General features: G+C 47.8%; 1 protein-coding gene across 4 annotated transcripts in view; it reads left to right on the forward strand.

The window, feature by feature from the left end:
- The window catches only part of LOC134958618 (inter-alpha-trypsin inhibitor heavy chain H3-like), a 134587-nt gene that overhangs the window by 68110 nt on the left and 44254 nt on the right, over positions 1–22223 (forward strand). For all 4 annotated transcript variants that reach the window (XM_063941329.1, XM_063941330.1, XM_063941331.1 and 1 more), the window contains exons 13-17: positions 1347–1486; positions 4128–4288; positions 7394–7417; positions 10966–10986; positions 21346–21360. In XM_063941329.1, the coding sequence (XP_063797399.1) occupies positions 1347–1486; positions 4128–4288; positions 7394–7417; positions 10966–10986; positions 21346–21360 (361 nt within the window). The remainder of the gene's footprint in view (positions 1–1346; positions 1487–4127; positions 4289–7393; positions 7418–10965; positions 10987–21345; positions 21361–22223) is intronic.

Below are 22223 nucleotides of genomic sequence, written 5' to 3' on the forward strand. Positions count from 1 at the left end.
GGGGTGGGTGAGGGTGTTTCTGGGTGGTCAGAACCCCCCCACGTGCGCCACTGTAACTCTAATCTAATCCTATTTACAACCTTACCCTAATCTAACCCTAATTGCAGCCTAACCCTGATCTACCACTATTGCAGTCTAACCCTAGTATAACCCTAGCCCTAATGACACTCTGTACAAGTTGACATTGTGAATTTTAGCATTGAGACCATGTTGACACTGCACGGCTGCCTTCATTACAGGTGTCACATTTCTGGAGTTTGCCATATTAAATAGATAAACTAACGCGGTCTATGGGAGGGTCAGATACATCCTGTGCACATACCGTACTCAGGGCAAACTGCACCTTATGAATCTCAGTGGCTGTCGCCTGTCCATTATATCATCACATAGCGGCACACAGAGTTGCACGTTGCACTCACACCTAAATGCGGCCGAGTAGATCCTCACATGCATTTTGCATGCATCAAATCTTGCGACCAGAGAGGTGCAATAAGGGAGGGGCTTCTCTCATAGGCACAGCTCAGTAAGGGTTCACACGGAGCGGCATGTAATAGTACTGTGTATATGGCTGTTAGAAGGAGTAGATTTTGTGCCTGGTATAATCAGGTACAAGAGATGATGGTGGTCATTCCGAGTTGATCGCTCGCTAGCAGTTTTTAGCAGCCGTGCAAACGCTATGCCGCCGCCCACTGGGAGTGTATTTTAGCTTAGCAGAAGTGCGAATGAAAGGATCGCAGAACGGCGCTAAAAATTTTTTGGTGCAGTTTTAGAGTAGCTCAAAACCTCCTCAGCGCTTGCGATCACTTCAGACTGTTCAGTTCCTGTTTTGACGTCACAAACACGCCCTGCGTTCGCCCAGCCACGCCTGCGTTTTTCCTGGCACGCCTGCGTTTTTCCAAACACTCCCTGAAAACGGTCAGTTGACACCCAGAAACGCCCACTTCATGTCAATCACTCTGCGGCCACCAGTGCGACTAAAAAGCTTCGCTAGACCTTGTGTGAAACTACATCGTTCATTGTAATAGTACGTCACACGTGCACATTGCGCCGCGTGCGCAGAAGTGCCGTTTTTTTGCCTCATCGCTGCACAGCGAACGAATGCAGCTAGCGATCAACTCGGAATGACCACCGATGACTTGTAGTAAACCAGGCGCACGTGCTGCGAGTGCTGAGGCGGATACGCTACGAGATACGTACAGCTACGGTGTACGCATACATGCTGGAAATTTTCCATACACTTTTATTTTACATCATTTCTGCCCATTTTACGTCCAGCTTTGCATCAGCCCCGCAGTCAGGATAAAACATATTAGTTACTCGTTAATAACCACATTCTTCTCATGAAGGCGGCTGAGCCCTACTCAGTGACCGTGGACACTCCTATAGAGGAAGAGGATGATGCGGCCAGTGAGCAGAGTTACATTTTCGGGGACTTCACAGAGAGACTGTGGGCTTACCTGACCATAGAGCAGCTGCTGACAAAACTGTACGTATCCCACGGTGACCTATTAGTGATTATTTGATTTTGTATCTGCTTAGAGGAAATATAAAGGGCTCATGGACATAAATTATAATATTTATAGCGCAGGATTTTTCTAGCTCCTATTAAAGTTGTACTAAACATACTGTACTGTGAATCTGCTGGTCAAACGGTGTTATGGGCCGAGGATGATTGCGTTTGCTGGAAGATCTGGGGGTGAAGGGGTGGGAGGGGGGATGTATCAAGTCTTGGAGGGAGATAAAATAGGTTAATTGTCCAAAGCAACCAATCAGCAACTGTCATTTGAAAACTGTACTAGATAAATGACTGGAGCTGATTAATTGCTTTGGACAACCTCTTCACTTCATCTCTCTCCAAGGCTTGATCCATATGCCCCCTGGTCAGATGATGACCACAGATGACTTACCTTACAGCTGTAGGGGCAACTGTGCAACAACACTGCAGACCCACGCAAGAGATCCGTCACATGGGCGTCCCGTGGCAGTGTCATGCATGTAGCTAATCTTCTTTGCCATTGGGTATTGCGCCTACGGGGAAGAGGCAATCTCTGTAATCAGCACTGGACAGGTGCAAGAGCCTAGACTCAGGGCCCTCTTAATAGCAGTGTAGGCCCCTGGGCAAACAATCTACTGGGGCCCCTACCCATCCTCCAGCGGTAGGGGTGGGGGTGCTTTAATATCCCACGGGCGGTAGGGGGTGCTCTATCTACAGCTCAGCATGTAGGACCTGGAGCAGTATTTTATGTTAATTACTCCCTTACTGCACAGATGGTGGGAGATGGGGTGGGAGGGAGAACACTAAACTGTAGAAGGGGCATTGTGCTGAATGAAGGGGCCCTGGTACATGACTTCCAGGGTGGTAGGGGGTGTTTAATATGTAGGGGAGGGGTGGATAATGGAGTGGGCTTAATAGTCATCGTTTTCTGGTGGGAGGGCAGCTTGCTTGACTGCAGATATCTCCAGTTCCTGGAAATAGATTTCTTAGCTTTTAATGGGATGAAAAACTAGAGAGTCCCACCTTTCAGGCGATACTGGGGACACCTTTCAGGAGGTACTGGGGACTTGGGGGTCAGAGTTCAGGAGCTAGAGCAATCCACAGACGAAAATATAAAACTGCAAACCAGGCGTGTGGTGCTGGAGCAGGGACCGGCTGCTGGAAGGCTGATATCTCTGGTTCTGGGCATAGTAGAGACAAGCTGCCGGTATCCACTGAAAGGGGAGAGTCCCAGCTTTTGGAGTGTAGCCTCAGAAAAACTCTAAGTCAGACAGATCCTGATGGGGACCACTACTTTGAAGTCAGATATCTCCGGTGCCCCAGGGCTGATTTTAAAAAATCTGGTACCCCTGGAAAAAGGGGACCCTCAGCTATCAGCCTAGGGCCCTTATACTCCTGGGGCCCTTGGGCAAGAGCCCATTGAGCCCATACAAAAAGACTGCCCTGCCCATACTAGTGATGGTGGTGGTTGTATCTGTGGATGGCAGCTTCCCTTTTGCAGCTGAATGGATACTGGCATTATCACAAGGCAGTAAATCTGGATTCCGTGACTTCCAGCAAGAGCAGCCACTTTGTGTCCGAATAAGGTCCCATAGATGGATTGCTCCTCTACCTTTGTGATCTCTCTCTCCCGTAATCCCCTCTGAAATCCTTCCTTTCCATCCTACCCATTTGCAGCATTCCTCTCACAATGCAACATGACTGGAGATGTGTGTGTATACACGAGTGTGTGTGTGTGTGCATGCGTGCATGTGTGTGTGCACTTATGGGTATGTGTGTGTGCTAGGGATGGCACCCTGGGTGGTTACTATCGATGGCCATGTAGTAAGTGTCCATCGATGGTTGGCAACTATGCAAATGATAACCATTGATGATTTCATCAACCGATGGTCATCCCTGTTCTTCCACTGACTGGCCCACGGGCTAATCAGAACCTAAAGGCGGGGCATCGCGGGTGTCGGGTGGTGCTGTGCCATCAATGGTGGGAAACCATCTGGTTCTCCCCACCGATGGCAAAAAGTATTCTACATCGGCCATAAACCATTGATGATTATGAATCGACGTTGGACGATGGCCAACCCCAAAATAACGTTATCCTGCTTATCTGTAACTACAGCTCCTGTAATTCGTTCTGTTAATGGAGTATTAAAGATCACAGAATTTTTTTAAAATGTTAATAGCCCCAGCTAACCAATTATCCCATGGTTAATTACTGCAGCTAATTGAATCAGGTCCATAGAATATTCAATTTCACAAAGTCAATGAATTAGAGCAGGGATGGGAAAACTTTGGCGCTCCAGCTGTTGTTGAACTACACATCCCAGAATGCCCTGCAACAGTTTAAACATGGCCGAATAGCAAAGCTGCAGCAGGGCAAGCTGGTATGTGTAGTTCACCAACAGTTATAGGGCCAAACGTTCCCCATACCTGAATTAGAGACTGAGCAGGAAATGTTTCTTTATCAAGTGACGCTGACCCTATGGAAGCTCCTTTTGTGCTGCTTCCGTTCTATTCACCTTTATTGTCATTGAGAAAGTCATTTAATTATGATATGACAATGAAATATATATATATATATATGCAAGACATATTTACCATGGCCCGGCAGTAATACTTTGTATCCTCACGGCAGAATTTCAACGGAGGGTGATGAAAAACATCGGGTAACGGAGAAAGCCCTCAATCTATCCCTGAAGTACAATTTTGTGACGCCATTGACCTCAATGGTTGTTACACCACCCGAGGAAGAGAAGGAAAATAAGCAACTTGTGGCCAATAAGCCACGTGAAGGCAGTAAGTATGTTCCCAGCGGTAACGTACGTAGCATTGGGCAGAAGCTCGTATCGCAACACAACGTAAATGTTATGGGACCCATTTATCAACGAGTGATAAAACTCATTGTGAATGATAAAACACGTTGCATGTGCACAAAGGTGACACTTTGCAATGCTGCAATGTAAACTGTGCATATACAAATTTGTATAGTGGTGTATAGACAGGCACCATCGCCAGGGCCATAACTAGGGGGGGGGCTAAGGGGGCATGCGCCCCGAGTGCAGGATTTGAGGGGGCGCCAAGGAGTTACAGAGGAACAAGGTTTTTTTTTTACTGGCAGTGAAGCAGCAGACAGCGCCCTTGAAAATGTCTCTGACCCACCTGTCTGCCCACAGCTGGCTCCAACACTGTGCGGGTGAGCTCCAGTACCTGGGATCTCTTCTATGCCGGCTACTGTATTAAACTCTCTTCTTTGCCACGCAGTGCTGCGACTAGCGTACGGTGCACTGTACAAGCTATAGAAGCGCACTGTGCTCTCAGAAATCAGTATCAAGCTCCGCTTTGCCTCCCATATGGGGTGATTTGGTGTAGCTTATAGGAGGATGTAGTGTAGTGATGTAGTGTACCATATAGGGTATGTAGTGTAGTAATGTATTGCAGTATATAGGTGCATGTAGTGCACCGATGTGGTGTAGCATATAAGGGAATGTAGGGTAGTGATGTAGTGTAGCATATAGGGTATGTAGTGTAGTAATGTATTGCAGTATATAGGGGCATGTAGTGCACTGATGTGGTGTAGCATATAAGGAGATGTAGTGTAGTGATGTAGTGTAGCATATGGGGCATGTAGTGTAGTGATGTAGTTCAGCGTGTAGGGGATGTAGTATAGTGATGTAGTGCAGTGGATAGGGGAATGTAGTGCAGCGATGAAGTGTTATGATATAGGTGGTCATTCCGAGTTGTTCGCTAGCTGCAATCGTTCGCTGTGCAGCGATGAGGCAAAAAAAGGGCACTTCTGCGAATGCTCTAGCGAAGCTTTTCAGTCGCTGCTGACCGCAGAGTGATTGACATGAAGTGGGCATTTCTGGGTGTCAAATGACCGTTTTCAGGGAGTGTTCGAAAAAACGCAGGCGTGGCTGGGCGAACGCAGGACGTGTTTGTGACATCAAAACAGGAACTAAACAGTCTGAAGGCATCGCAAGCACTGAATAGGTCTGAAGATACTCTGAAACTGCACAAAATTATTTTGTAGCCGCTCTGCTAAGCTAAAGCACACTCCCAGTGTGCGGCGGCATAGCGTTTGCACGGCTGCTAAAAACTGCTAGCGAGCGAACAACACGGAATGACCACCATAGTGCAAGGTATGGGGACACACAGTGGAGCATGTAGTTGAACACGCTGGCAGGGCATGTGGCGCATACTGTAGGGCATATGAGGCACATAGGGCAATATTGTCCAATAGTGTCCCCTTTTTTCAAATTCCCTAGTAATTTGATATTTTAGTCTGACAGAGTGTGTTATACTCTTGTTTTTTTTGGGGGGGAGGCGCAATTTATTGCCTTGCCCCGGGTGACGAAAATCCTAGTTTCGGCCCTGCCATCGCAGTCCCCACCTCAGGCAGCAGAATGACTGAACCTATTCTCACGGATAATTCTAGCATCGACCTTCTCATCTCCAGGGATACATCACTGGGGGTGCAGAACATGTTTACCTGCAACAGGCTACAAAGATTACCACCCTGAAACAATCGCACAAACAAAAGAATGATAAATTGACACAAGTTATGTACAAGAAAGTTGTGCAGTGATTATAGATATACAATGTTTACTTAGGTTCAGTTAATTAGTATGGGTTCCAATGTACGGTCGAAAGGTACAAAAGGTTGACAGGGCAATAGTCGACTCACGGGTTCAGTATGATTTACCGACGGACACAATACCAATGGTCATAACCCCAACAGCCATTGACCTACAGTCAAAATACCGACATTCATTATGCCGACATGTTCAAAATGCCAACATAGCCAGAATACCTCCATTTGAAATGCCGACATGTCAAAATACCGACATGAGGTTTTCTGTTTTTTTGTGTCAATGTTGACATAGGTCGACATGGACACCGTCTAAGTGTACTGCGTCCCCTAACATGATTCGGGCACGGAATTCCTCCTCCAGGTCCACTGGGATGGTAAAGCATGAACAAGTCGGTTTTTGGGCAAAAATTCCTTAAAAACGCATGTCGGCTTTTCAAACGTCAGTATTCTGACTATGTCGGCATTTTGAACATGTCGGCATAATGAATGTCGGTATTTTGACCGTGTCAGTATTTTGACTGTAGGTCAATGGCCGTTGGGATTATGACCGTCGATATCGTGTCCATCAACTGCTCCCCCGACTCACATAAGGGGCCTAATTCAGTCCTGATCGCTCGCTAGGTTTTTTTTTCAGCGCTGCGATCAGATAGTCGCCGCCTATAGGGGAGTGTATTTTCGCTTTGCAAGTGTGCGATCGCATGTGCAGCCCGAGCGGTACAAAAAAGTTTTGTGCAATTTCTGAGTTGCCCAGGACTTACTCAGCCGCTGTGATCACTTCAGCCTGTCCGGGCCCGGAACTGACGTCAGACACCCGCCCTGCAAATGCTTGGACACGCCTGCGTTTTTCTTACCACTCCCAGAAAACGGTCAGTTGCCACCCACAAACGCCCTCTTCCTGTCAATCTCCTTGCGATCGGCTGTGCGAATGGATTCTTTGTTAAACAATATCGCACAGCAATGATCCGCTTTGTACCCGTGCGACGCACCTGTGCATTGCGGTGCATACGCATGCGCAGTTCTGACCCGATAGCAGTGCAGCGAAAAAACCTAGCGTGCGATCAGGTCTGAATGACCCTCATGGTCACATAAATATATTGATGATGTTTTCAAACAATATATTCAATTTTAAAACCTAGTGAAACAATTTACATTGTAAACAACAACACATCTGTGCACTACTTTTAGTAAGGTGATCAAGACTTTTGGAGAAACATCACAAATCTGTGAGCTAGACCTCTGCAAATGTAATAACTCATGACGTTACCTATTGATAATAAACTCAGGTTCTGTATTTTATATTTCTGTTGCAGGTCAGACAGATTACGACTTTCGCGGTATGTTTCTTATTGACCTTCTGTAAGATACGACTATTGCTGAGCTTTGATACATCATAACTTGCACAGTGCAATGTGTGTCCCTTGTCCAGCAAGATTGTTTGTCCTTGGTTTGGTCTTTGGGAGAAGGTGGGGTGGGTTGGGGTGGCTGCTGGCGATGATAGGATACAGACTTGCGATTTATCTGAGTACATATATAAGTAGCATTGACCACTACATCTCAAAACAGGATCAGTAGGTACTGGAACAACATCTGGATTACTGAGATACTGAAGTCTCACCGATCCACTTGGCTCACTAAGTCAGGTGATCATTTTATTTGGCATATTGCTATCACTGAAAATACAGTCTCTACAGACTTATCTTTTTATATTTTCATATGTGTTGTTTGATTATTGCGTGTTTTAAAATGAGGTCAACTGTGGCCGGTTCCCAGCAATCTCCAGGTCTATGTGTGGCCAGATATCTACTAGAGGTTGCTGGTGCACTTTGTGGCTTGTCCCTGTCTCGGCCCATTTACGGATCACTCCTCTGCCTTGTCGGTCTCTCACTCACAACGTGTCATTGAAGACGGGACAAATCCTAGGAGTAGCGTTCGCCAATCCAGTCTTGTCTGCGAATAAGGGTCTGCCCTGTTGTATTCAGGATGTTCTCTGTTTTTGCACCTGAATTTTTTTATACCTAAAACTTAACAAAAAAAAAGTTTGAAAAGGTTCCTGTATTTGTTGACTATTAGATGACTTAGGATCTTAAAACAAGTAAGGCTTAGATTTCATGGAGTGTGCAAAGCTTGTCACAAATGGCTGTACTGTTTTGCTTTTTTTTTGTAACTTATGGGACTATTCCCACTCGTGGGTGTCCACAACACCCATAGAGTGGAAATAGAACCTGTAGCGAGCGCAGCGCACCACCGAGCCCGCTGCACCATCTCACCGCCGGGATCCCGGCAGTGTCCTGGCCGCCGGTCACACATACCCAACCTGATTATTGTGAGTCTCTGGTTAGTCAACGATAATAACTGCCTATAAATAAATAAACTGAGGATTTAAAGATTAAGGGCAGGATGATCTAAAGGAAAAATGCAGTAAAACCCCCGTTTTTGGGGTTTTCACCGCATTTTCAAATGTACTAATACCCCACCGCCGGTTTTTCGCTGCCCAGGGTATCGCCATCTCTGGATGGCGATACTCTATAGAAGCCTATGGGATTCTTATTGCCAGCTGCCGCAACCCGCCACCTCCGCCGCCCCTGCCGCAGACGCCTCTCCCCCTCCCCCCGGCATACCTTCCTCCAGGCAGCCCTTGTCCCGGAAGGTAATCTCCTACTTCCCCTAGCAACTCAGCCGGTGGTCCTTCCGGGTGCAGGGGGGAGGAGGAGGTGCCGGGGACAGCCTTCTGCCTTGTTCCCGGCAGTTGAGGTGAAGGAGAGCCCACGGAGGTGATGGAGACCCCCACACACCACTTTACAGGTATCGCGTGGGGGCCCCGTCACCGCATTGCGATGTTGATCGCATATGTTAGTACATATGCGGTCAACATCGCTGCGATGGGCGGCGATGTATCCCGCCCTTAGACTTGATCGCTCTGCTGCAAATTTGCAGCGGTCTGCAATCAGATAGTCGCCACCCAGGGAGAGTGAAAACCCGCCCCGTGCAAGTGTGCAAATGCATGCGTACGCCATGCGAAAATTCCACCAGACAGCGCATATCTGCAAATCTGTTCACAACTCACTCACCATCGAATGATTTTTCCAGTGTGTGCAGTGTGTGCGCAGCCCAGGACTTACTCCTACAGTGCGATACAAACAGGCTGATCGGGGCCGGAGCTGACGTCACACACCCGCCCTGAAAACGCTTGGGAACGCCTGTGTCTTTCCTGACACTCCTAGAAAACGTCCAGTTACAACCCATAAACATCCGCTTCCTGTCAATCACCTTGCGTACACTGTGCAATTCATATTTTCGCACCCTTCTTTCACTGTTTGGGCTCAGGCGTTCGATAATTATGAGATTCTGACCATGCATGGCATCCAACAGTGCGTAGAAACCCTGGAGAAGTCTTGTAGCTGGAGTGAGAGCCGCTTATCAGAGACTAGATGAGACGACGGGGCAAAGCTAAAAGGGACGAGTGTTTTGAGGTCAAATTGGAGATGTATGAAGAGATGATTTTGTTTTTTGAGGCTTTGTAGGCCAGGGCAGTTGCTGACAAACTTTTTGGGATCAAAGCACCCTACAGTATCTGAATGTTTTTCACAGCACCCCTAGGCCAAAAGTTTTTTATTGAGAAATTTTGAACACAAATATTCAATTAAGTAAATTGTGTTTATATGTCATCCTTCGGATTAATTATGTGGCGGGGACAGGTTTCGCTTTTGTTTCTCCACATAATTTATGATTGGCAGCCGCCAGCACCGGTTTTGCCATACCTCCCAACTGTCCCATTTTTTTGGTACTGTCCCGATGTCCCACCCGCGGATCACAGTGTACCCCAGTGGACGGCAGATGGGCGAAACTCTCACTTGCTCCAGAGTAGCACCCATTCAGCAGTAGAGGGGGACCCCCGGTTCCTCTCTACATAGCGCTTGGCACAGTGGCGAAAATGGGGGCATGGCCTATGATCGCAGCACTTCCCGTGAGGTCACGCCCCCTGCCTGCCAGGTCACGCCACCTAATTTCGGACATGTGCCTCCGGCGCGCACCAGTGTCCAGTGTTGCACCAGTATGATCTTACCTATTACATTAACCATAAACAATTTGAATTGGGCATTGACCACCAACCTGGGGAACCCCTGCAAGTGTCCTCAGCCACCCCACGGTGCCACGGCAAACAGTCTGGGTAGGGTGAGTGATTTACATTGGACTGTATATATAAGGAAACATCTGCGGAGTGTATAGAGTAGTGCAGCGGGTGTGGACGACTGAGGAGAGGGGAAAATCAGTCTTCTTGTGACATTTTGCACATATTGAATTGTGGCCCTCATTCCGAGTTGATCGCTCGCTAGCTACTTTTAGAAGCCGTGTAAACGCATAGTCGCCACTCACAGGGGAATGTATTTTCACTTTGCAGGAGTGCAAACGCCTGTGCAGCCGCGTGGCAACAAACACATTTTGTGCAGAACAAGACCAGCCCTAAAGTTACTTATTCTGTGCGATGATTGCTGCGACGGAGGTCCCGGAATCAACGTCAGACACCAGCCCATCAAACACTCCCAGAAAATGGTCAGTTGCCACCCACAAACGCCTTCTTTCTGTCAATCTCTTTGCGTTCGCCTGTGCGAATGGAATCATCGCTAGAACCACTGCAAAACCACAAAGCTCTTTGTACCCGTACGACGCGCGTGCGCATTGCGGTGCATACGCATGCACAGGTTTGCCGTTTTTTAACTGATCGCTACTCAGCGAACAACGGCAGCTAGTGATCAACTCGGAATGGCCCCCTGTGTCAGGGAATGCAAATGTTTAATAATAGCAGCAGACACAATTACAAATAAGGAATTATATTTTTGTTGCATTGTTATTTAGTAATATTATTTTATCACTTCACTTATAGATGCACAAATGGTGGATCGAGGTAAGTGGTTTTAATATGTATATATATTTCAGTGACATGTCAGAAAGAAGAGTAGTCTCTGAGAAAATTCCCAAACCGCCCCGCTGGACCCCACCAGACAAGCCCAGACCCAGCTAATCAATACCTGCTCCCTCCCGTCTATATGCCCCGAAAGGTGAACTGTGGACGCCCAGATTCCAAACCACAAATTTACTATCGGGATATACTGACAATTTTACTGTTGGCGTGTACGTAGCAATGAGCCCTGTCTGACATGTTTGATTATTTTCATGTTTTGACGTTTTTTTATTTTTTTATTATTAGAATTGCAGAATTTATAGTATAGTATTCTTCTTAGTGATTTATTTTTGTATATTTTATATATTCAGTTTGTTTATTTTTGATTGGAAAAAAATCCATTATTTGCATTTTTTCCTCTGTAAATTATATTTAAAAGAAACTAATGTTAAAATATTTTGTTTGTAACCCCTTTATTGACAGAGGTATTCTATTACAATGTGAAACAATTGTGTCTAATGGGAGTCATTCCGAGTTGATCATAGCTGTGCTAAATTTAGCACAGCTATGATCATTCACACTGACATGCGGGGGGACGCCCAGTACAGGGCTATCCCGCCCCGCATGTCAGTGCCGGCCCCCCTGCAGAAGTGCAAAGGCATCACACGCGGCGATGCCTTTGCACTTCAACAGTAGCTCCCGGCCGGCGCAGCTTTAGCGTACTGGCCAGTAGCTGCTCCTTGCTCCCAAGCCCGCAGCGGCTGCGTGTGACGTCACGCAGCCGCTGCGGCCCGCCCCCCATTCAGTCCGGCCACGCCTGCGTTGGCCAGACCACGCCAACGAAACGGCGGCCAAACGCAGCCGTTTCGCCCCATCCCGCCCAGTGACCACTTCTACCTGTCAATCAGGCAGAGACGATCGCAGCCATGGCTTCGGCCATCTGGCATGCGCCGGCGCATGCGCAGTAGAGACCCGTTCGCTCGCCTGCGATAAACAGCAGCGAACGAATGGGTCAGAATGACCCCCAATGTACGGTATTTAGCGATCATTCTTTCTGTAAGAGATGGTCCTTATAACATCGTGCACAGATTGCATTCAGGGCCGGCGACAGTGTCTGTTTCACGGATGGATGTGACCAAGTTATCAGCAGGGTTGTGTAGTGTATGGAATGACGGATAGGTAGGCATGGACCAGAAGTGGTGGCAGGGCCGGCAAGAGGAGGGTCAAAGAGGACACCTGTACCAGGCCCTAAGGATCAGTGGGGCCCGAAGGATACGCCACTTAGTGCCTGGCAGGGATGTGAGCCTTCCAAATAGGGCAGCGAGCTGTAGGCGGTGTGGGCACAGCATCAGAGTGACAGGAGCCTGTCACACACAGTGACTGTGTGGTGTGAGTGTGTGCCCGCTCTTCCGGGCCCTGCTCTGTTGCAGGCAGTTACGGTACATGGCAACAGCTCCCCTGGCCAGGATTCCGCTCTGCGCCGACCTCTTCTGGTGGGGTGTGAGTTAGAGATGAGCGGGTTCGGTTCCTCTGAATCCGAACCCGCCCGAACTTCATGTTTTTTCTCACGGGTCCGAGCGACTCGGATCTTCCCGCCTTGCTCGGTTAACCCGAGCGCGCCCGAACGTCATCATGACGCTGTCGGATTCTCGCGAGGCTCGGATTCTATCGCGAGACTCGGATTCTATATAAGGAGCCGCGCGTCGCCGCCATTTTCACACGTGCATTGAGATTGATAGGGAGAGGACGTGGCTGGCGTCCTCTCCATTTAGATTAGAAGAGAGAGAGTGAGATTGATTTGAGACAGAGACACTTGATTTACTGGAGCTTAGGAGTACTGTAGAGAGTGCAGAGTTTACTAGTGACTGACCACAGTGACCACCAGACAGTGCAGTTTTATTTAATATAATCCGTTCTCTGCCTGAAAAAAAACATACACAGTGACTCAGTCACATACCATATCTGTGTGCACTGCTCAGCCCAGTGTGCTGCATCATCTATGTATATATCTGACTGTGCTCACACAGCTTATAATTGTGGGGGAGACTGGGGAGCAGTGCCAGTTATAGGTTATAGCAGGAGCCAGGAGTACATATCATTAAAATTAAACAGTGCACACTTTTGCTGCAGGAGTGCCACTGCCAGTGTGACTGACCAGTGACCTGACCACACTGACCACCAGTATAGTTAGTAGTATACTATATTGTGATTCCCTGAAAAAGTTAAACACTCGTCGTGTGACTTGTGTGGTGTTTTTTTTTTAATTCTATAAAAAACTCATTCTGCTGACAGACAGTGTCCAGCAGGTCCGTCATTATATAATATATACCTGTCCGGCTGCAGTAGTGATATATATATTTTTTTTATATCATTATTTATCATCCAGTCGCAGCAGACACAGTACGGTAGTTCACGGCTGTAGCTACCTCTGTGTCGGCACTCGGCAGTCCATCCATAATTGTATACCACCTACCCGTGGTTTTTTTTTCTTTCTTCTTTATACATACTACATCTCATTATCATCCAGTCTATATTAGCAGCAGACACAGTACAGTACGGTAGTCCACGGCTGTAGCTACCTCTGTGTCGGCACTCGGCAGTCCGTCCATAATTGTATACCACCTACCCGTGGTTTTTTTTTCTTTCTTCTTTATACATACATACTACATCTCATTATCAACCAGTCTATATTAGCAGCAGACACAGTACAGTACGGTAGTCCACGGCTGTAGCTACCTCTGTGTCGGCACTCGGCAGTCCGTCCATAATTGTATACCACCTACCCGTGGTTTTTTTTTCTTTCTTCTTTATACATACATACTACATCTCTTTATCAACCAGTCTATATTAGCAGCAGACACAGTACAGTACGGTAGTCCACGGCTGTAGCTACCTCTGTGTCGGCACTCGGCAGTCCGTCCATAATTGTATACCACCTACCCGTGGTTTTTTTTTCTTTCTTCTTTATACATACATACTACATCTCTTTATCAACCAGTCTATATTAGCAGCAGACACAGTACAGTACGGTAGTCCACGGCTGTAGCTACCTCTGTGTCGGCACTCGGCAGTCCGTCCATAATTGTATACCACCTATCCGTGGTTTTTTTTTCTTTCTTCTTTATACATACATACTACATCTCTTTATCAACCAGTCTATATTAGCAGCAGACACAGTACGGTAGTCCACGGCTGTAGCTACCTCTGTGTCGGCACTCGGCAGTCCGTCCATAATTGTATACTAGTATCCATCCATCTCCATTGTTTACCTGAGGTGCCTTTTAGTTGTGCCTATTAAAATATGGAGAACAAAAATGTTGAGGTTCCAAAATTAGGGAAAGATCAAGATCCACTTCCACCTCGTGCTGAAGCTGCTGCCACTAGTCATGGCCGAGACGATGAAATGCCAGCAACGTCGTCTGCCAAGGCCGATGCCCAATGTCATAGTACAGAGCATGTCAAATCCAAAACACCAAATATCAGTAAAAAAAGGACTCCAAAACCTAAAATAAAATTGTCGGAGGAGAAGCGTAAACTTGCCAATATGCCATTTACCACACGGAGTGGCAAGGAACGGCTGAGGCCCTGGCCTATGTTCATGGCTAGTGGTTCAGCTTCACATGAGGATGGAGGCACTCAGCCTCTCGCTAGAAAAATGAAAAGACTCAAGTTGGCAAAAGCAGTAGCACCGCAAAGAACTGTGCGTTCTTCGAAATCCCAAATCCACAAGGAGAGTCCAATTGTGTCGGTTGCGATGCCTGACCTTCCCAACACTGGACGTGAAGAACATGCGCCTTCCACCATTTGCACGCCCCCTGCAAGTGCTGGAAGGAGCACCCGCAGTCCAGTTCCTGATAGTCAGATTGAAGATGTCAGTGTTGAAGTACACCAGGATGAGGAGGATATGGGTGTTGCTGGCGCTGGGGAGGAAATTGACCAGGAGGATTCTGATGGTGAGGTGGTTTGTTTAAGTCAGGCACCCGGGGAGACACCTTTTGTCCGTGGGAGGAATATGGCCGTTGACATGCCTGGTGAAAATACCAAAAAAATCAGCTCTTCGGTGTGGAACTATTTCAACAGAAATGCGGACAACAGGTGTCAAGCCGTGTGTTCCCTTTGTCAAGCTGTAATAAGTAGGGGTAAGGACGTTAACCACCTCGGAACATCCTCCCTTATACGTCACCTGCAGCGCATTCATAATAAGTCAGTGACAAGTTCAAAAACTTTGGGTGACAGCGGAAGCAGTCCACTGACCAGTAAATCCCTTCCTCTTGTAACCAAGCTCACGCAAACCACCCCACCAACTCCCTCAGTGTCAATTTCCTCCTTCCCCAGGAATGCCAATAGTCCTGCAGGCCATGTCACTGGCAATTCTGACGATTCCTCTCCTGCCTGGGATTCCTCCGATGCATCCTTGCGTGTAACGCCTACTGCTGCTGGCGCTGCTGTTGTTGCTGCTGGGAGTCGATGGTCATCCCAGAGGGGAAGTCGTAAGACCACTTTTACTACTTCCACCAAGCAATTGACTGTCCAACAGTCCTTTGCGAGGAAGATGAAATATCACAGCAGTCATCCTACTGCAAAGCGGATAACTGAGGCCTTGGCATCCTGGGTGGTGAGAAACGTGGTTCCGGTATCCATCATTACTGCAGAGCCAACTAGAGACTTGCTGGAGGTACTGTGTCCCCGGTACCAAATACCATCTAGGTTCCATTTCTCTAGGCAGGCGATACCGAAAATGTACACAGACCTCAGAAAAAGAGTCACCAGTGTCCTAAAAAATGCAGCTGTACCCAATGTCCACTTAACCACGGACATGTGGACAAGTGGAGCAGGGCAGGGTCAGGACTATATGACTGTGACAGCCCACTGGGTAGATGTATGGACTCCCGCCGCAAGAACAGCAGCGGCGGCACCAGTAGCAGCATCTCGCAAACGCCAACTCTTTCCTAGGCAGGCTACGCTTTGTATCACCGGTTTCCAGAATACGCACACAGCTGAAAACCTCTTACGGCAACTGAGGAAGATCATCGCGGAATGGCTTACCCCAATTGGACTCTCCTGTGGATTTGTGGCATCGGACAACGCCAGCAATATTGTGTGTGCATTAAATATGGGCAAATTCCAGCACGTCCCATGTTTTGCACATACCTTGAATTTGGTGGTGCAGAATTATTTAAAAAACGACAGGGGCGTGCAAGAGATGCTGTCGGTGGCCAGAAGAATTGCGGGACACTTTCGGCGTACAGGCACCACGTACAGAAGACTGGAGCACCACCAAAAACTACTGAACCTGCCCTGCCATCATCTGAAGCAAGAAGTGGTAACGAGGTGGAATTCAACCCTCTATATGCTTCAGAGGTTGGAGGAGCAGCAAAAGGCCATTCAAGCCTATACAATTGAGCACGATATAGGAGGTGGAATGCACCTGTCTCAAGCGCAGTGGAGAATGATTTCAACGTTGTGCAAGGTTCTGATGCCCTTTGAACTTGCCACACGTGAAGTCAGTTCAGACACTGCCAGCCTGAGTCAGGTCATTCCCCTCATCAGGCTTTTGCAGAAGAAGCTGGAGACATTGAAGGAGGAGCTAACACGGAGCGATTCCGCTAGGCATGTGGGACTTGTGGATGGAGCCCTTAATTCGCTTAACAAGGATTCACGGGTGGTCAATCTGTTGAAATCAGAGCACTACATTTTGGCCACCATGCTCGATCCTAGATTTAAAGCCTACCTTGGATCTCTCTTTCCGGCAGACACAAGTCTGCTGGGGTTGAAAGACCTGCTGGTGAGAAAATTGTCAAGTCAAGCGGAACGCGACCTGTCAACATCTCCTCCTTCACATTCTCCCGCAACTGGGGGTGCGAGGAAAAGGCTCAGAATTCCGAGCCCACCCGCTGGCGGTGATGCAGGGCAGTCTGGAGCGACTGCTGATGCTGACATCTGGTCCGGACTGAAGGACCTGACAACGATTACGGACATGTCGTCTACTGTCACTGCATATGATTCTCTCCCCATTGAAAGAATGGTGGAGGATTATATGAGTGACCGCATCCAAGTAGGCACGTCACACAGTCCGTACTTATACTGGCAGGAAAAAGAGGCAATTTGGAGGCCCTTGCACAAACTGGCTTTATTCTACCTAAGTTGCCCTCCCACAAGTGTGTACTCCGAAAGAGTGTTTAGTGCCACCGCTCACCTTGTCAGCAATCGGCGTACGAGGTTACATCCAGAAAATGTGGAGAAGATGATGTTCATTAAAATGAATTATAATCAATTCCTCCGCGGAGACATTGACCAGCAGCAATTGCCTCCACAAAGTACACAGGGAGCTGAGATGGTGGATTCCAGTGGGGACGAATTGATAATCTGTGAGGAGGGGGATGTACACGGTGATATATCGGAGGATGATGATGAGGTGGACATCTTGCCTCTGTAGAGCCAGTTTGTGCAAGGAGAGATTAATTGCTTCTTTTTTGGGGGGGGTCCAAACCAACCCGTCATATCAGTCACAGTCGTGTGGCAGACCCTGTCACTGAAATGATGGGTTGGTTAAAGTGTGCATGTCCTGTTTTGTTTATACAACATAAGGGTGGGTGGGAGGGCCCAAGGACAATTCCATCTTGCACCTCTTTTTTCTTTTATTTTTCTTTGCGTCATGTGCTGTTTGGGGAGGGTTTTTTGGAAGGGCCATCCTACGTGACACTGCAGTGCCACTCCTAGATGGGCCCGGTGTTTGTGTCGGCCACTAGGGTCGCTTATCTTACTCACACAGTCAGCTACCTCATTGCGCCTCTTTTTTTCTTTGCGTCATGTGCTGTTTGGGGAGGGTTTTTTGGAAGGGACATCCTGCGTGACACTGCAGTGCCACTCCTAGATGGGCCCGGTGTTTGTGTCGGCCACTAGGGTCGCTTATCTTACTCACACAGTCAGCTACCTCATTGCGCCTCTTTTTTTCTTTGCGTCATGTGCTGTTTGGGGAGGGTTTTTTGGAAGGGACATCCTGCGTGACACTGCAGTGCCACTCCTAGATGGGCCCGGTGTTTGTGTCGGCCACTAGGGTCGCTAATCTTACTCACACAGCTACCTCATTGCGCCTCTTTTTTTCTTTGCGTCATGTGCTGTTTGGGGAGGGTTTTTTGGAAGGGACATCCTGCGTGACACTGCAGTGCCACTCCTAGATGGGCCCGGTGTTTGTGTCGGCCACTAGGGTCGCTTATTTTACTCACACAGTCAGCTACCTCATTGCGCCTCTTTTTTTCTTTGCGTCATGTGCTGTTTGGGGAGGGTTTTTTGGAAGGGCCATCCTGCGTGACACTGCAGTGCCACTCCTAGATGGGCCCGGTGTTTGTGTCGGCCACTAGGGTCTCTTATCTTACTCACACAGTCAGCTACCTCATTGCGCCTCTTTTTTTCTTTGCGTCATGTGCTGTTTGGGGAGGGTTTTTTGGAAGGGCCATCCTGCGTGACACTGCAGTGCCACTCCTAGATGGGCCCGGTGTTTGTGTCGGCCACTAGGGTCGCTTATCTTACTCACACAGTCAGCTACCTCATTGCGCCTCTTTTTTTCTTTGCGTCATGTGCTGTTTGGGGAGGGTTTTTTGGAAGGGCCATCCTGCGTGACACTGCAGTGCCACTCCTAGATGGGCCCGGTGTTTGTGTCGGCCACTAGGGTCGCTTATCTTACTCACACAGTCAGCTACCTCATTGCGCCTCTTTTTTTCTTTGCGTCATGTGCTGTTTGGGGAGGGTTTTTTGGAAGGGACATCCTGCGTGACACTGCAGTGCCACTCCTAGATGGGCCCGGTGTTTGTGTCGGCCACTAGGGTCGCTAATCTTACTCACACAGCTACCTCATTGCGCCTCTTTTTTTCTTTGCGTCATGTGCTGTTTGGGGAGGGTTTTTTGGAAGGGACATCCTGCGTGACACTGCAGTGCCACTCCTAGATGGGCCCGGTGTTTGTGTCGGCCACTAGGGTCGCTTATCTTACTCACACAGTCAGCTACCTCATTGCGCCTCTTTTTTTCTTTGCGTCATGTGCTGTTTGGGGAGGGTTTTTTGGAAGGGACATCCTGCGTGACACTGCAGTGCCACTCCTAGATGGGCCCAGTGTTTGTGTCGGCCACTAGGGTCGCTTATCTTACTCACACAGTCAGCTACCTCATTGCGCCTCTTTTTTTCTTTGCGTCATGTGCTGTTTGGGGAGGGTTTTTTGGAAGGGCCATCCTGCGTGACACTGCAGTGCCACTCCTAGATGGGCCCGGTGTTTGTGTCGGCCACTAGGGTCGCTTATCTTACTCACACAGTCAGCTACCTCATTGCGCCTCTTTTTTTCTTTGCGTCATGTGCTGTTTGGGGAGGGTTTTTTGGAAGGGACATCCTGCGTGACACTGCAGTGCCACTCCTAGATGGGCCCGGTGTTTGTGTCGGCCACTAGGGTCGCTTATCTTACTCACACAGTCAGCTACCTCATTGCGCCTCTTTTTTTCTTTGCGTCATGTGCTGTTTGGGGAGGGTTTTTTGGAAGGGCCATCCTGCGTGACACTGCAGTGCCACTCCTAGATGGGCCCGGTGTTTGTGTCGGCCACTAGGGTCGCTTATCTTACTCACACAGTCAGCTACCTCATTGCGCCTCTTTTTTTCTTTGCGTCATGTGCTGTTTGGGGAGGGTTTTTTGGAAGGGACATCCTGCGTGACACTGCAGTGCCACTCCTAGATGGGCCCGGTGTTTGTGTCGGCCACTAGGGTCGCTAATCTTACTCACACAGCTACCTCATTGCGCCTCTTTTTTTCTTTGCGTCATGTGCTGTTTGGGGAGGGTTTTTTGGAAGGGACATCCTGCGTGACACTGCAGTGCCACTCCTAGATGGGCCCGGTGTTTGTGTCGGCCACTAGGGTCGCTTATCTTACTCACACAGTCAGCTACCTCATTGCGCCTCTTTTTTTCTTTGCGTCATGTGCTGTTTGGGGAGGGTTTTTTGGAAGGGACATCCTGCGTGACACTGCAGTGCCACTCCTAGATGGGCCCGGTGTTTGTGTCGGCCACTAGGGTCGCTAATCTTACTCACACAGCTACCTCATTGCGCCTCTTTTTTTCTTTGCGTCATGTGCTGTTTGGGGAGGGTTTTTTGGAAGGGACATCCTGCGTGACACTGCAGTGCCACTCCTAGATGGGCCCGGTGTTTGTGTCGGCCACTAGGGTCGCTTATCTTACTCACACAGCGACCTCGGTGCAAATTTTAGGACTAAAAATAATATTGTGAGGTGTGAGGTATTCAGAATAGACTGAAAATGAGTGGAAATTATGGTTTTTGAGGTTAATAATACTTTGGGATCAAAATGACCCCCAAATTCTATGATTTAAGCTGTTTTTTAGGGTTTTTTGAAAAAAACACCCGAATCCAAAACACACCCGAATCCGACAAAAAAAATTCGGTGAGGTTTTGCCAAAACGCGGTCGAACCCAAAACACGGCCGCGGAACCGAACCCAAAACCAAAACACAAAACCCGAAAAATTTCAGGCGCTCATCACTAGTGTGAGTGCCACATGGTACCTGCTGTGCGGTGTTCGGGTCTGGATACTGGGGAGTTTCTCCCCGGGGTAAGAGTGGCTTGGTGAGGGAGTACAGAGATTTGGGATGGGGTGTGGGAGCTGGGAATGCAGCATGGAGTCACTGGGGAGAGACAGACTGTGGGGTGTGTGGGAGGAAGGAGAGAGAGATACAGACTGTGGGGTGTGTGGGAGGAAGGAGAGAGAGATACAGACTGTGGGGTGTGTGGGAGGAAGGAGAGAGAGATACAGACTGTGGAGGGTGTGGGAGAGGAAGGAGAGATATACATATCTATGTATGTGTGTAAATATATATATATATAATATATATATATATATACATATGATTAACAGTTTCTTATATAGAGCAGCAAATTCCGTTGCACTTTATTATATAGATAGAGCGATAGATAGATAGATAGATAGATAGATAGATAGATAGATAGATAGATAGATAGATAGATAGATAGATAGATAGATAGATAATCCGAGGGGGCTCCAGAGATATCACTGTACCGGGCACTGATTGCATTGTGAATGTAATGATTGATAAATGGCCCCTTGGACTCAGGGTTTTGAAGGTTTCTCCAGCAGAATTGGAGCTGTTCTATATGGAACCCCCCGTATAATTTTTCCGGCATTCATACCACGCCACAGAGATATATAAGTTATCCCCATCATCACCCCAGAATTTCCCAGCACCCTTCTCACATTAGGTTTAATCCTGTTGGAACACTTCTGTGCATGAATACATCTTGTGAGAAATGATGCAGGGTGATTTCAGTATTTAACATTGTTTCTTTTATTTTACAGTTGTACATCATTATGGTAAGACTCGGAACCTTACTTGCCCCTTCTTATTCTTAACCTTGTTAGGCAAGTTTATACAAAGCAGATAATCCACACAGGGCTATCACAGTCTGGGTTAGTATTGGGACTCCAGAGCTTGGGATGCTGGCAGACAGCGGTATTCCGAAGCGCAGGATTCCGACACCTACTACGTAAGAGGTTTAACTCTAACCTCCTAACCCCCTAACCCTTCTTACCCACTGCCTGATCCTAACACCCCCCCCCCCCCCTCCATGCCAAACCATAACCCTCTCTAGTGGGGCCTAACTCTAACCCTCCTTCCCACAGCCTAACCCTAACCTTACCTTCATGTGCAGACCCTTTCACAGACCCAAGTAAACAACATGCACCTGCAGTATAATCAGCCTGATCTGTAAGTCTGATGACCCAGACATGTGATGTTGTTGTGGCTGATAAGTCATGTCCAATAACACTCAGTAAAGAAACATTGTAGTGATTGACAATTTGCTACGTGTCAAACATTGTGTGTCAGTGTCCTTTTTACATGGTCATGAACGCCTCTGTAACTGCTAATATCCTTAATAATGTGGAGAAGTATTTATACACATATGTGTGAGGCGTAGTGTTATTCTGGTACAGCCCTTGCCCATGGCAGGATTTTGACACATCTCAAATCCAGATTTTTCACAGTCAGAAATATTTCTTATATTATATGTATCTTATAATGCTACATATAGGATATATAGAAATTATTACATATATGCCCTGCTCTGAAAGACCTACAAATCGCTCTGTCCTGTGGAGTGGAGTTAGTGGAAGTACTTGTGCAGAAATTACTTTGGTAATAAAACATGTGAATCTGTGGTTGGAGGATGGGTTTC

This window comes from Pseudophryne corroboree, chromosome 9, assembly GCF_028390025.1.
Source record: "Pseudophryne corroboree isolate aPseCor3 chromosome 9, aPseCor3.hap2, whole genome shotgun sequence".
In the NCBI taxonomy this organism is placed as follows: Eukaryota; Metazoa; Chordata; class Amphibia; order Anura; family Myobatrachidae; genus Pseudophryne; species Pseudophryne corroboree.